Source organism: Punica granatum, chromosome 7 (assembly GCF_007655135.1).
Source record: "Punica granatum isolate Tunisia-2019 chromosome 7, ASM765513v2, whole genome shotgun sequence".
In the NCBI taxonomy this organism is placed as follows: Eukaryota; Viridiplantae; Streptophyta; class Magnoliopsida; order Myrtales; family Lythraceae; genus Punica; species Punica granatum.
The window spans coordinates 700,416-714,010 of NC_045133.1; the positions used below are offsets into that span (position 1 = coordinate 700,416).

General features: G+C 39.4%; 2 protein-coding genes across 3 annotated transcripts; both read left to right on the plus strand.

Moving 5' to 3' along the window:
• Positions 1–34: 34 nt before the first annotated feature.
• LOC116212932 (serine/threonine protein phosphatase 2A 55 kDa regulatory subunit B beta isoform-like) lies at positions 35–5,266 on the plus strand. Its single transcript, XM_031547690.1, has 14 exons — positions 35–347; positions 829–932; positions 1,005–1,112; positions 1,248–1,367; positions 1,699–1,890; positions 2,000–2,091; positions 2,360–2,478; positions 3,021–3,144; positions 3,240–3,363; positions 3,619–3,687; positions 4,167–4,258; positions 4,388–4,465; positions 4,570–4,646; positions 4,730–5,266. The coding sequence occupies exons 1-14, from the start codon at positions 257–259 to the stop codon at positions 4,864–4,866; spliced, it is 1,527 nt and encodes a 508-aa protein (XP_031403550.1). The 5' UTR covers positions 35–256; the 3' UTR covers positions 4,867–5,266.
• Positions 5,267–5,943: 677 nt separating this feature from the next.
• LOC116212931 (protein MICRORCHIDIA 6) lies at positions 5,944–11,956 on the plus strand. 2 transcript variants are annotated; one of them, XM_031547688.1, is made up of 20 exons: positions 5,944–6,260; positions 6,824–7,195; positions 7,327–7,401; positions 7,514–7,548; positions 8,045–8,123; positions 8,256–8,345; positions 8,419–8,494; positions 8,725–8,803; positions 8,962–9,096; positions 9,304–9,402; positions 9,492–9,593; positions 9,674–9,820; positions 9,972–10,064; positions 10,335–10,386; positions 10,481–10,592; positions 10,690–10,841; positions 10,922–11,025; positions 11,415–11,494; positions 11,606–11,648; positions 11,751–11,956. In XM_031547688.1, exons 2-20 carry the CDS (start codon positions 6,832–6,834, stop codon positions 11,829–11,831), a joined length of 1,998 nt encoding a protein of 665 aa, XP_031403548.1. In that variant the 5' UTR covers positions 5,944–6,260; positions 6,824–6,831; the 3' UTR covers positions 11,832–11,956. The 2 variants fall into 2 exon arrangements, with proteins under 2 accessions (XP_031403548.1, XP_031403549.1); XM_031547689.1 differs by having other exon boundaries at positions 6,866–7,195.
• Positions 11,957–13,595: the final 1,639 nt, after the last annotated feature.

A 13,595-nucleotide genomic window follows, 5' to 3' on the forward strand; every position in this document is an offset into this window, starting at 1 on the left:
TAATTCCAGTGGATAATAACAAAGCAAAAGAGAAGACAGCACACGCACACACACAAACAGAGTGAACGGGAAAGTCTTCTTCCTCTGTTCTGTTCTGTCTGTCTGTCTGTCTTCGACTCTCCGTCGCCATTTCCTTCGATCGGCCCTCTCGCTTCTCTCGTATCTGCGGTGCGGAAGCTGACGGATTAGTTCCTTCGAGCTCCTCCAATGGCTGTGCCCTGAGACTTGGGTTGTCGTCGCTGTAGTGGCCGTGGCCATGAGTCTCAGCTCAGGTTCCCGCGCTCCTCTGGACTGGAGATTCTCCCAGGTTTTCGGAGAGCGAGCCCCCGGAGAAGAGCTTCAAGACGGTCCTCTCTCTCCCCCATCCTGCTTCCTGTAATTAGTTACTGTTTCATTTATCTGTGATCGTCAATGCTCGAACTGTTACTGTGTGCATATATACCTTTGAGAGCTTCGCTTGATAACGAGAAGCCATGACCAGCTGGTTAGGAGCTTGGAGTTGAGATAATCGGTTTTACCGGGACAGTAGCTCGGCCGAGTGTGCTCGGTAGTTAGCTATCAGAATTTCGATCATTGTTGGAGGAGATGGAGAGGCATATACATGTTGTTTCGTTTCATGCAGTGATCGGACATATTTGGGCTTTAGCATTTCTATTTGTGATCCCCAAACTGCTGAGCAAGCGGACGGGAGATTTGGTTCATTGGTTTAGCTCTTGTTTTACAGCTGTGTCGGGTTTCATGGTCTGATATATATCTCAATTGTATGTAAGCTTGAAGACAGCTATTGCATGGGTTGGGTTTTGATGCAAGTTTTCTGGTCTTTTTCAGTTGATGTCATATCCGCCATTGAATTTGATAAGAGCGGCGATCATTTTGCGGTGGGAGATCGGGGTGGCCGTGTTGTTATATTCAAGAGAAATGATACAAAAAATGTAAGCACACTGCTTGTTCGAATAGCTACTATGTATGAGTTTTCTGATCCTTGTTACCTGGAAATTTTGTAGGCTACGAATGAGCACTCCTCTGAAAGTCAGTTGGAGCAGTCGGATCCTCCGTTCTCATGGCATCCTGAATATCAATATATGACAGAGTTTCAGAGCCATGAGCCTGAGGTTAGACTTAGCTTGTAGCCTTGTACTTCTTATACTTTTGGTATAGTACATAGGCTATGCCCCTTTTGTGTTTTCAATCACTTTAAATGTATGAGTCTATACTCAGACGTGCTTATGCTAGTATTTTTCTTGTAGTTTGATTACTTGAAGAGTTTGGAAATCGAAGAGAAGGTCAACAATGTTAGATGGTGTGCTGCATCCAATGGAGCTCTATTTATACTTTCAACGAACGACAAGACAATTAAGCTCTGGAAGGTAAGGATATACTGATCGAAGAAAATGAGAAATTAGAAGTATCTTTATAGCTTATACTTTGTATGGTTCGTTGTACTTATGGAACTGGCATTTTGGTATTTTATTTTGCTTTAAAAGGACAGGTTCATCACCATCTTCAGTTAGTCAGAAATTATAGATAGCTCGATAGATCAGCTTCAATTGTATTTTGTTCATGAAAGAGAAGTTCTTTGTTGCAACTGAGGAAGTTCTAGTTTTTATACTTTTTCGAGTTTATAAGAAGTCAGTTAGGGCCCATATTGTCTAGATACATAGGATTTTAACTCCTTTTTTTGGCGATATTTGAAACTAGGTAAAGGAACGTAAACTGAAGAAAGTAAAAGAAATGGACGCTGATCCACATATTTCTTCAGAGAATGCACTGTTGGCAGAAAGAAGTTTCGTAAGCGAGACGGACAAAACTTCTGATGCCAATGGTTATCATCTGGAATGGACGAACAAAGTGGCCAAGCAATCACTATCCTCTCAAGAGTATTGCCCAGGGGTAGGCAGTGTTTGCAAATGGCTATGGTTTGGCTTATTTTTATATATCTCTCAGCTCCTTCATTTTCCTCGTGCTAAGATAATTATTCTTGTGGTGTGTGTTCAAATAGATTGCTAATGTTTGGGATGATGCTCAATCAAGCTGCCGGAAGATTTATGCTCATGCTCATGATTTTAACATAAACTCAATCTCAACTAACAGGTGAAGATAGTCTTTTGTCAATTAGCATTATATACCTAACTGCATGATATCTTTTTTCATCTGCTCATCCTGCTCAATGCTGTATTTAAGGAGAGGATATTCTGTTTTGATACTAACCATTCTGTCTAGCCTACACAGGAAAGACTTAATATTTCTTCTTTTTCCTTGCTGTACTTGAATAATTGAAAAGCATAGCTTATCTGATACTGAAAATTGAAAATTATTTATTATTTGCTGTATTTGTGATGGCTATGAATTAATTTTCCAGTGATGGCGAGACTTTTATATCTGCGGACGATCTAAGGATTAACTTGTGGAACCTGGAAGTAAGTAACCAGTGTTTCAACATGGTTGACATCAAACCAGCAAACATGGAGGATTTGACTGGTAATAATCTGTTTCACTTGTTGTTTGCACTTTCATGCTATCGTGATATAGTTATACCTTTCCTGGTGCCTCTGCTTATCTTAGTGACACAAAGATTATCTCTTGAGATTCGCTTGCATGTTTAAGAGATTCCTCATAGTGTTAGTGAAGCTAAGATGTCGATTATGACCTGTAATTTCTCATACAGTGAAGGTTGTGAAATAATTTAGATTGATTTTTTAGATCAAAAGTACTATGTGAGTGAAATCTTTAGTTCCTTCCCCCCTTCTCCTCCTTTGCATTCTTCTGCACAGACTGGTCTAGTTAAAGCCAAGCTACGAACTTGAAAGCTCTTATCAATTGTATTTTGCATTTTATCTTTTTCCTTCTATTGTCCAGTCCCTTGCAATTGCTAAGCACGTTATACAGATTAAAGTTAAACACATTTGGATGACTGAAAACTAAAAATGAAAATTGGAAAGGTTCAGTGCTTGGTTTTACATCCTATTGTTGCATCTTGTGGTGATTACTGTTCTCTGACTTCTAGTCTCATTTTTATGCAGAAGTCATAACTTCAGCTGAATTTCATCCAGCTCACTGTAACCTGCTTGCTTACAGCAGTTCCAGGGGTTTTATATATCTTGCAGATATGCGGCAATCCGCATTATGTGATCATAATGCGAGGATGTGAGTATTGCCCAATTGTTTGTTTTGTCATAGAAACACTTTATGGCTTCTGATAGTTTACTCTGATACTTGTCATCAATAGCTTATCTGTACAGTTTACAGGATGGAGACTCCCAAGGGTTTAAGTCATTCTTCTCCGAGATCATTGCGTCCATTTCTGATATAAGATTTGCAGCTGATGGTCTGCACATCTTAAGTCGTGATTACCTAAATCTAAAGGTCCGTGGTAACTCAGATCTTATCCATTTACTATCAATGCAGATATTCTATTTTTGGAGTGTGTTTTTTGGTAGCCCATCCTTTAGGCTCAATAAGCTCGATATTGCATTTCGTATTACTGTTTTAGAATCATGGACCAAAATGGTGGCTATATCATAACCCATTTAAGGGCAGAAATGAGCGTCAACCAGTGACATATATGTAGCTTATTACAAACTTTTGATTTGCAATTGTGTTGTGTTCTGTTTAATGTAGCTGTGGGATCTGCGCATGGAATCTAAGCCTGTCAAAATTTTCAAAATTCATGAACATCTGAGAGCAAAGGTAAGAGTGGAAATGAATGTTCTATGATATGTCTTAGAGTGCTAATTTTGAACATAGACTTCGACGTATTTCTTTTTATGACACTGTGAATTGGTAGTGCGGGTTCTAAACCAATGAATTTATTTCTTCTGCTGATAAAATAGGACAAGCATTTAGGCAGTCATTTTAATCCATGCAAGATAATGGTTAAAACAATCAGAGAATCAGCCTAGTATATTTAGGTATAGGCAGTGCTTTACCAACTTATAGTGAATGGCATGTTGATTAGCCTTGCAAGCTATTGTTGTTGGACCAAAAACCATTATATAATAAAAGTATGAATCTTTGGAATGCTCAAATAAGCCTGGATTACGACTCACGTACTTAATCTGTGAAGTATAAACTGTTATGTAAAGCAAGTGGAGTCTAAAATTGGTCTTCTGAGATTGCATTGTAGCTTCGGGGTCTAACATACGGTATTTGGTTAATTAATCATGCAGCTGCCAGATTTGTACAACAATGACGCCATATTCGATAAATTTGATTGCTGTCTCAGTGGAGATGGATCTCATTTTGCAACTGGTTCATATAGGTTTGGTCCCTATTCTTAGCAGTTCTATATGTACTCGAAAACAGGTTTTCAACATTGCTCGTATTTTGACTCCTCTTGATACTCTGCAGTTATATTAGATTTAACTCCATATTATCTTGATTGAAATAGCAATCTTCTGCGCATCTTTTCCCATGGATGCGGGAGCGAAGAGGGGGTCACGATCGAAGCTAGCAAGAACCCAAACCGGTTGGTTACATATTTCACTTTTCTCCTCCAACGTCCATTTTAGTAGGAAGATTTGTATTTGATCATTTCAGCGAGTGCATCCTACTCTATTGACATGAAAGCAGGAAGTCACTTCTCACAGCTGCTCCTAGGGCAAGAAGGTCTTCCATAAGCAACTTGGCTCGTGGGTTTTATCGTCAAGGTTTTATCTTGTTAGCTCATTCGCCTCTTTCATAGGAACAAGCTCTACGTGGTTCTGACTTCTTTTGTCCCTCTGTTTACCAGTGCACGAGAACTCATCTTCAGGCAGTAATGAAATCTCATGTGACTTAAGCAACAAGTTGCTACGTTTGGTGTGGCATCCGACTGCTAATGTGATTGCTTGTGCTGCTGGGAGCAGCTTGTTCATGTACTATGCGTAAAGATCTCCATGTAAATTTCCTCGGAAAGCTGCTAAAATGCTTGTCCCAGATAGGTTAAGGCTGAAGCAGCCTTTTGTTTGTATTTTTGTTAGTCCCACCTGGTGGTCAATGTTAGAATTGGTGATGTAGGCTATCCCTCTTTACCCTCATGTTAACATCTTTAAGCTGTACCCTTGGTTAGAGCCGATGCTGGCATAATGTATGGTTTTTGAATCGATGGACGGCTCTGGGATTTGGAGGAACATTTGAAATCTGTGTAGATGTACAGCGGTGACTGGTGTAGTGTAGCCCATAAAGTTCTTGTCTTTTCTTTACAGGGCAATCTGTGGTTCCGCTGGTCCAATTTTTGCTGTTGATGATTGTGCTTGAAACGGATGATATATACTTCGAAGACTCGTGCTAAGTTTGGTATTCAAATCCATTGATTAATATGTTCATATACGCGAGAGACGACTTTAAGGCTGTGTACTTTATGCAATGCATGGTGATACTAGAAATCATCGAATAAAATGGGACCACATACGATTGTTTCACAAAAAGGGCCGTTGTCCTCCCTTGCTTTTGCACATAACGTGCAATGACTTGTATTGGATCATTAGGATATTCGGAACTGACCCATAATGCAAACAAGTCTCTTTGATAAAATCATTAGTATATCCGGAGCTGACCCATTATGCAAACAAGTATCTCAGATAGTACGTGTTGCTTGTGAACTGACCAAGTTGACTTGACTCTCATTAGTATGATCTACAATCTGCATTTTCTCGTGATAATTGGCATCTCAACGGATTTCGATCAATTCACGTCGAGTCAGGTCGACTTATCAAGAGGTAAATTTTTCTCATATTAATTTTCTTAATTTATACAACTCGAACTAAAGAGTTTACTACAACTATCACAGTTGGTTTTCTCTTTTCTTGTTTTTGGCAAGTATTGCACATCCATGAAATCGGTCTATCTATTTGCCATTTTTTATAGATGGATTATTTATTTAGCAATATTTATATTAACAAGATTTGAAAAAAAAAAATTGAATTGATCCAATTTGTAATCAAGCCCTAGAACCAAAAACTGCTAGGGCTGGAACCCCATCATTTGGTCCTCTAAGCAAGCATCTAGGGTTAGGGCAATATGTAAAGGAGACCTAAAAGGGAAGTCGGTGGAAGAAGAAGACGACGACGATGCTCTAAGGACTGGGTTTTATTCTATATTGGGCTCACAATTCACCCATAGCCCACTCGGTTCTCCTCTGCTTCAAAGTTCCAACAGTTCTCTTCTCTATGCCAAGTCCTCCGTAGCCGTAGTCAGACAGTTTTCTTAATTTGGAGCACTTCCCAGTTCGGTTGAGGCAACAGTTGGTGTTGTCGAGTTCCTGCAATTTCGGTTTATCGGAGGTACGTCCGAGCTGAATTCAGTCCCCATTCATAGCGTGCTGTTATCGTTCTTTGAATGCTTTTACAGCTGGAAAACCATTCGTTTCTTTACCATGTGAGCTCTGCAACACGAGAGTCCGTGCCTTATATGCCCTTTAACTGTATTGTATTAAGGGATTACGGCCTATGAGGGGTGAATTAGATGCAACGGGTCATTCGTCAGATTTGACTGAATTGCAGCTTTCGCTAAGTTGATGACTTGAACCATTAATTGCCATTAGTTTTCGAAGCTACTTGTGGCCCGAAAGTTGTAGACCTCTTGAGCTGAGCTGCTGGTAACCCGCGGCACTTCTGACACTTGCATGTGTGTTTTTGTCGAAGAAACTGAAGAATCTAGTCCCCTGTTCCGGCCTGTTTTTCTTTTGATTATGATCTCCTTCTTTGTGGGGGGGGGGGGGGGGGGGGGGGGGTGGGGTGGGGGGGGATTGGGGTATCTGACTGATAGATAATGTTGCCTAGAATAGTTCTTTGATCTGCATGGCTATTTTGGCCATTTTCTAATTCCTTTATATTGTCTTCCGCAGTGCCGAAGATGAGTCTTTCTGACTTTTCTGACTCCTTTGCAGACAGTGGACTTGAGGAGGTGGAGATGAAGCCTGTTAAATTGGAACCTCCTGGGTTTGGAGGTAGCGTGATGCGCCATGTACAGAACCATAACACACAACAGCTTCAGAAGTCCACATCCCTCAGTCGAGTACAGGAATGCGAAGAAGAAAGGAGTTCGAATGCTCCTAGCTCGGGCAGAAGTGGCATGAGTATGCTAGATCAAGGGCAGTCTCCTTCGGACGATACTGGCCTTTCTTCGACTTCACATCTGTGTCCAGCACCAATCTGCCGCCAATTTTGGAAAGCTGGGAACTACAATGATGGAACTAAGGCTAATATCTCAATTCAGAGTACTAAGCTTTGGGTTACTTTTTCTCCTGATTTCGGCGGCATTGCTTTGACTGTATATATTAGCGCTATTAGCTTGTATTGGATGTATTAGTTTTTCTAACTATTCTCCTGCTTCTCTGGTTACATACAGATGGCAACAATTATCTACATGTCCATCCCATGTTCCTTCATTCAAATGCTACCTCACATAAATGGGCATTTGGTGGTAGGTGTAACCAATAATTCCCTTTGATTGATGAAATTCGATTTGTTCATAGTAAATCAGTCCGCAATTTCAACAGTTTAAATTTACTTTCTTTTTTCCTTTGTACTTATAGCTTTGGCAGAGTTGCTCGACAATGCAGTGGATGAGGTGATTTTCCTATACCAAAACATTTGACCAGCATAGAATTTCTTTTTTTTTTCCATTAGACATATCCTTTTCATTTTTTGTGAAGTTAAATGAAGATATCTAGATCAGATATGCGACGATTTTCAGCAAAAGGAACTGCTTGTTTCTCTTGATGGATCTTTTGATGTAGTTACTGTTGGCCATTAGAAATTACTTAATCAAAATCTGGTCAACATTGCTTCATTATATAATTAAGATACTGTGAACTATTTGCTTAATGTGGCCAACGTTTTCCACTAACATAATGACATGTTACCCATGTGACCTGAGATGTGTAATAAAATAAGCATTTTCAATATTATTTCTCATGCTTTTGCTCCTCCATAGGTTTCTGTTAATTTTTTCTCCTCATTGATGGTCATTCTTATTTCATTCTGCGCTTTATGTTGACTCATGATGTATAATTGCCACTATCACATTTTTATGGTTTGTGTTTTGTTTTTTTGCTACCGAATAGGTTCAAAATGGGGCCACTTTTGTCAATGTAGATAAAACAATAAATCCAAGGGACGGAAGCGCGGCCCTACTAATACAAGGTCTGTGCAAGTCTGTACTTTTGAACAAGAGAATTATTTTGATGTGGTGTCGAGTCTTTTTCCATCATCTTAATCTGATGAAAGGAATCAAGCCTTGAGACTGATACATGTCAATCTCTTTTTTTGAACTAGATGACGGTGGTGGAATGGAGCCTGAAGGAATGAGGCGGTGCATGAGCTTTGGGTTTTCAGATAAGAAAGAAAAGACAGCGATTGGACGATGTACAGCTCCTACAACACTGCTTCTTGTCTCCCTCCTTGTCTTAAATGTTGACTTCTAATTCATATATTTCAGATGGGAATGGATTCAAAACTAGCACCATGAGACTTGGGGCAGACGTGATTGTCTTCAGTTGCCATTTAAAAGACGGGTTAGGCTCCCTTCATAATATCTTGTTCACAGCATTTGTTGAATTCCACAGCTTCCTTAGCAGTATTTGTTCATGGCATCTCATAGGTATTAGTCGGCTGCATTCTTGCAGTGAACCTATATATATACTTGGCCTCATTTTAATCACCTTAATTCTTGCATTGATGAAGATGAATCTGATAGATCTCTAGAAATGCAATTTCTTACTTTCATCATTTATCTTTCCCTCAGGGTCATGACTCAAAGCATTGGTCTCCTGTCATACACTTTTTTGATGAGAATGGGATATGACAGGATTGTGGTTCCGATGGTGAGTTTAAACAATCCTATATATTTAGTTATTATGATTTTGAGTTTGCATTTCTCTTTTCCAATTTTGATGTTTAAAAGGAATTCAATTCTCTGTGATAGGTACTATATCCTAGTGACCTGCCTCTAGTTTGACCATGAATTAACTCATCTTTTCAGGTTGATTATAAACTCAACGCGTCCACAGGGACTATGGAAGTGTTTCATTGCCATGATAAAGAGCATTTTAAGTCAAACCTTTCCATGTTGATGCAGTGGTCTCCTTACTCGAGCGAAGCAGATCTTCTGCAGCAGGTGAGCTGCTTCTTATATGCACTTCTCCGTTATAGGTAGATGATATGATACAGGTATGAGTGCAGTCTCCTTGTGTTGATTAGTTCTCTATATTAGGATGCCTAATGATTATTGTGCTCGAGACAAAGCATCTTTTGGATATGATTTGTTTATTTTCTGGAGAATCAGCCGGTTTTTTTACTTGCTTTTTCTTAAATTGGAGGGCAGTTTGAGGACATTGGATCTCATGGTACAAAAGTCATCATTTACAACTTGTGGTGCAATGACAGTGGCAATGTGGAGCTCGACTTTGATTCTGATCCTGAGGTTGTAATTCAAGTCAGTGTTTCCTTTAGCAACAAATTGGTTTTGTAGGTTCTTAGTAATCTGACTTGAATTCTTTACGTGGAGTTAAGGATATTCGAATCAACGGAGATAAAAGGAAAGTTGACACACTTCCTGCTTGGAAGTCTACAAACGAGCAGCATATTGCCAACAGACTGCAGTATTCTCTTCGCGTAAGTTTGTCTGAGTTTGTCTCTCAAAGTTTATTTACTAAGAAATCTGATGCTGAAAGCTGGCTATATGATGTAAACAGGCGTACTTGTCCATTTTGTATCTGCGAATGCCCGAAAATTTCAGTATAATTCTGCGTGGTCAGATCGTAGAGCATCATAACATTGCTGATGAACTCAAATTTATCGAGTATATCTTGTACAGACCTCAAATTGGAGGATTTATTGAGGTAGTTTCACGATTTTGTTTATTCCTTTGCTTCACCAGTTTCACCTTTATTTGACATGTTCCGTTACATTGATTGAGCTCCATCTCTTTGGTGTTTCTCACACATTTTCTAGTAATGTTTTTTTATTGCCATCTGTATTTCAACCATGCAGGGTCAAGTTGTGACTACAATAGGATTTTTAAAAGAAGCTCCGCTACTTAATATCCATGGCTTCAACGTGTATCATAAGAATCGTCTTATACTGGTAATAATTTATAATTGTTAAAGTAATTTTTTTCTAGGGTTGTTTGAACTCATGATGATATCTGAGATGTCAGTTTTTTCTCGCTTCTCCTATTTTCATTTGGATCCTTAATGTTGTTCTAATAAATTTTCTAGACTATTATTTTTTAATTTTTATTCTAGATAAGTGTAGGCGCATACATACTTTACGAAAACCAGAAAATAGATCAATTAAATATCTCAATAGAAATATTTCGACCTACTTCTGAAGTTGGATGGCTTTTCTTTTCAGCCGTTTTGGCCAGTTGTAAGCTACGCGGATAGCAGGGGAAGAGGAGTTGTTGGTAAGAATAACGTTTTTTTTCTATTCATGGTATGGTGAGTTCGTTCATGTGTGGGTGAAGTGGCTGCCATGTCCTAACTAATCCCTCATTGAAGGTGTTCTGGAAGCAAACTTCATCGAGCCAATTCATAACAAGCAAGATTTTGAGAGAACTTCTCTTTTCCAAAAGCTCGAAGTCCGCTTGAAAGAAATGACATGGGAATATTGGTGAGCTGCTCATTAATTCTGCACAAGCTTAGCGTGACAATCTGCTTGGTTGTGTTTTTAATTCTGATATTCAAGTCCAATTGTGTTGAACTTCTAGGGACTATCACTGTGGATTGATCGGGTATTTGCCCAAAAAAAAGCCACGAGTATCAGCTGCTACATCTGATTCTATGGCAAATCACATTAAAGGACAACCTTTCATCTTGAATCAAACGTCTTATGGACCATCAAGAAGTAGATCTAAACTAGGTAAAATTTAAAGAATGATTCTTTGCGGCTCAACATGGAGTTCCATAGTTCTCTAATGAGCAATACCTGACATTTGATAGGGTCCCTAAAGCAAAAGATGACTGAGGTAGCAGAAACGACAAGAAGCCATGCCGATGAGGGGGGCAGCATGATGGTGGATGATTGGGCGACTCACGACATTCAGGTTCGTTTGGGACACTTCCCACCAAAATCAATGAATTAAAATATACAAAAACAGAAGCGCAAAATGTCGGGGTTCCATTTCAATAATCCTACATCTCTAAATACTCCTGATTTTTTAATCTTCACGTAATTATCATTTTTAAAAAATAAAAAGTGTTCTCGATTGCAAAAGACATTAAAAGTTTTATTGAAAATTGCAAAGTATTCTCATGAAATTGAACAATGTATTGTCAAATGTCAATAATAATTGTATTTTATTAGGTTTGTACATACCCGTGCTACGCATAGCCTGTACCTTCTTTTTTTTTGCTGAATTTGGTGTCTCATTTTATGGAAATATTAATTTCTGGAACTTGGTACACTGAACTTTATGGAATATGTCTCCTATAGCCTATCGAAGTCCCAGGGGATGAAGTTGGAGAGGAAGAGGCGACGAACTTGGTACAGGAACGCAACAAGCTCCGAGCTCAGTAAGTGTCCAGGGTGTTTTAAAGTTTCCTGATGTTTTCTTCTTGTGTCAATCACATGGTTTAATTGTCTCATACGGTCATTTGATTTTTTTTGCACCACTTTATGTGCAGATGCTTGGAGTACGAGAAGAGCGAGAAAGAACTAAATGAGAAGGTAAGTCTTTCTGATCTGCAACTCATCACGGGCTCGTCTTCTGAAACTGTAATCTGGAAAGCTCCTAACGGGAGTGCTGACTTCTGTTCGGTGCTTTTACAGTTATCCTGTCTTATGACCGAACTAGAAGAGGCCCAGGCAGAGTACGCTCGTTTGCTCGATGAAGCGAAATCTTTTGCCTAACGAAGGGAGGCAAGAGTGTAACTAGCACATGTAAAAAGATCGGACAAGGACAGAGGACCAAGGGCATTGTAATGATTCTTTTTCTGGTGTAGGAAATTTTTTGTACGTGCAGCCCTTTTCTTGAATGTTTCGTATTACATTCGTGTTATCGAATACAAACAAGCACGAGAATCTGAAGCCGAAAGCTGCGTTCCTCGGGAGAAAGTAAGAACCGCAAACCAGCATTATACGTAGGACGGAGACGAACTAAGTTTTAATCAAAGAAACAGGCCTAACGGAGATGATGATGATGCGCCTAATGGGCCTGATGAGCATGCGCTTTAGGCCCATCTGTTAGGCCCACTGGGTCCAACAGCCTGCTGGTTATGGACTCAAGGACCCACCTGTTTGAAGGAGGCGTTCGTATTCAACTGTGGGTGGGGTCCATTACCAAGCCCGTATCCGAACTGCACCAAAGGTATGGACATGTAATGTGTATAAACATAAATGTACAGTATACGTATGAATGAATCACATGTATATTGAAAATTTCAATATAGTTCGCCGGGTACTGAGGAACTTCAAGTTTATAATATATACATTACATGTTCTACCAAAACAGAACTTGTAACTTGCTTTTCTTCATCTCGAGATAAAGAGGCATGTTTTTTGGTGCAAAAGATCATGATGGCCATCTATACAGTACAGAAGAGGGGAACTCGATGATACCGACATAATTAATTAACAATTTACGAACCGTTATGATACATGGTTATACGTTACTATATATAACTATGGTCATGGACGAGAGATTGTTGATGCTAATCATAAGGAGAACGAACAGATCTTTTAAACCTCAAAGTTTCAAGGTAGCCAACACTCTTGATCTTAATCCAAAGGCCGAGAAAGGTGTGAAGTAGCTAACTCGCAAGGTGAGAAATAAGTTTTTTTTTTTAAAAAAAAAAAAATTTATTTTTCAGAATCTTTCTTTTTTCCTGACGTGAGCTATTATGAGATATTATAATATATCTATAAGAAGGAAAAGTAAAGGCTAGTATGAGAAGATAAGTTCAAGGGCAAGGAAATAGGGCATCATCAACTTGCCATTTCAATATAGATATACACATATAAATATATAATATCACTTCCATAAGTAGCTGGTTTCGGTCGAAGCAACTTGCCATTTTCTTTTTTCCCTTAATGTTAAGGGGCAGCTCGGGCAGCGTTGCCCCCACCACCGTTCTTGTCTTCTAGACAATGCTCCCTGCCCGTTGCCCTTTGTTTCCATCACCGCCACCCACCGTTATAAATTAAGAGCTCTGCAGCTCAGAAGCAGTAATGCAATGGCAAGGGCAATGGTAATGTAACCCTAGCCAAGGCCAAACCATGGCCTTCTTTTCCTTTTGCTTCCCTGTATATGTATATGTATATGTATATGTTTTAGTTTCTCCTCAGCCACTTTGCAAGAACGCTCTATGTTTGTTTTCCCCTTTTTCGGTTTTTACGGGCCGAGACTCGGTCAGCTCGGCCGTCATTCTGCAGTCCAGTGCAGTTTTCCAGTTCTTGAATAGAAGCAATGTATTTCAAACAGTCGGCAGCTTGTGATTTCAAATAGGTTTTTCTAAAATAGATAGTATACTGTCGTCCCGGTCCTGGTCGGCCCTTTCGTTGTACCTTCTTCGTTGTTATGTCATGCTTTTCATCGTACTCGAAGATTTAAGGGTAAAACTCATGCTTTGATAAGAATATCAGTGATCTGATTGATGTGCAAAAGACTTCCATCCG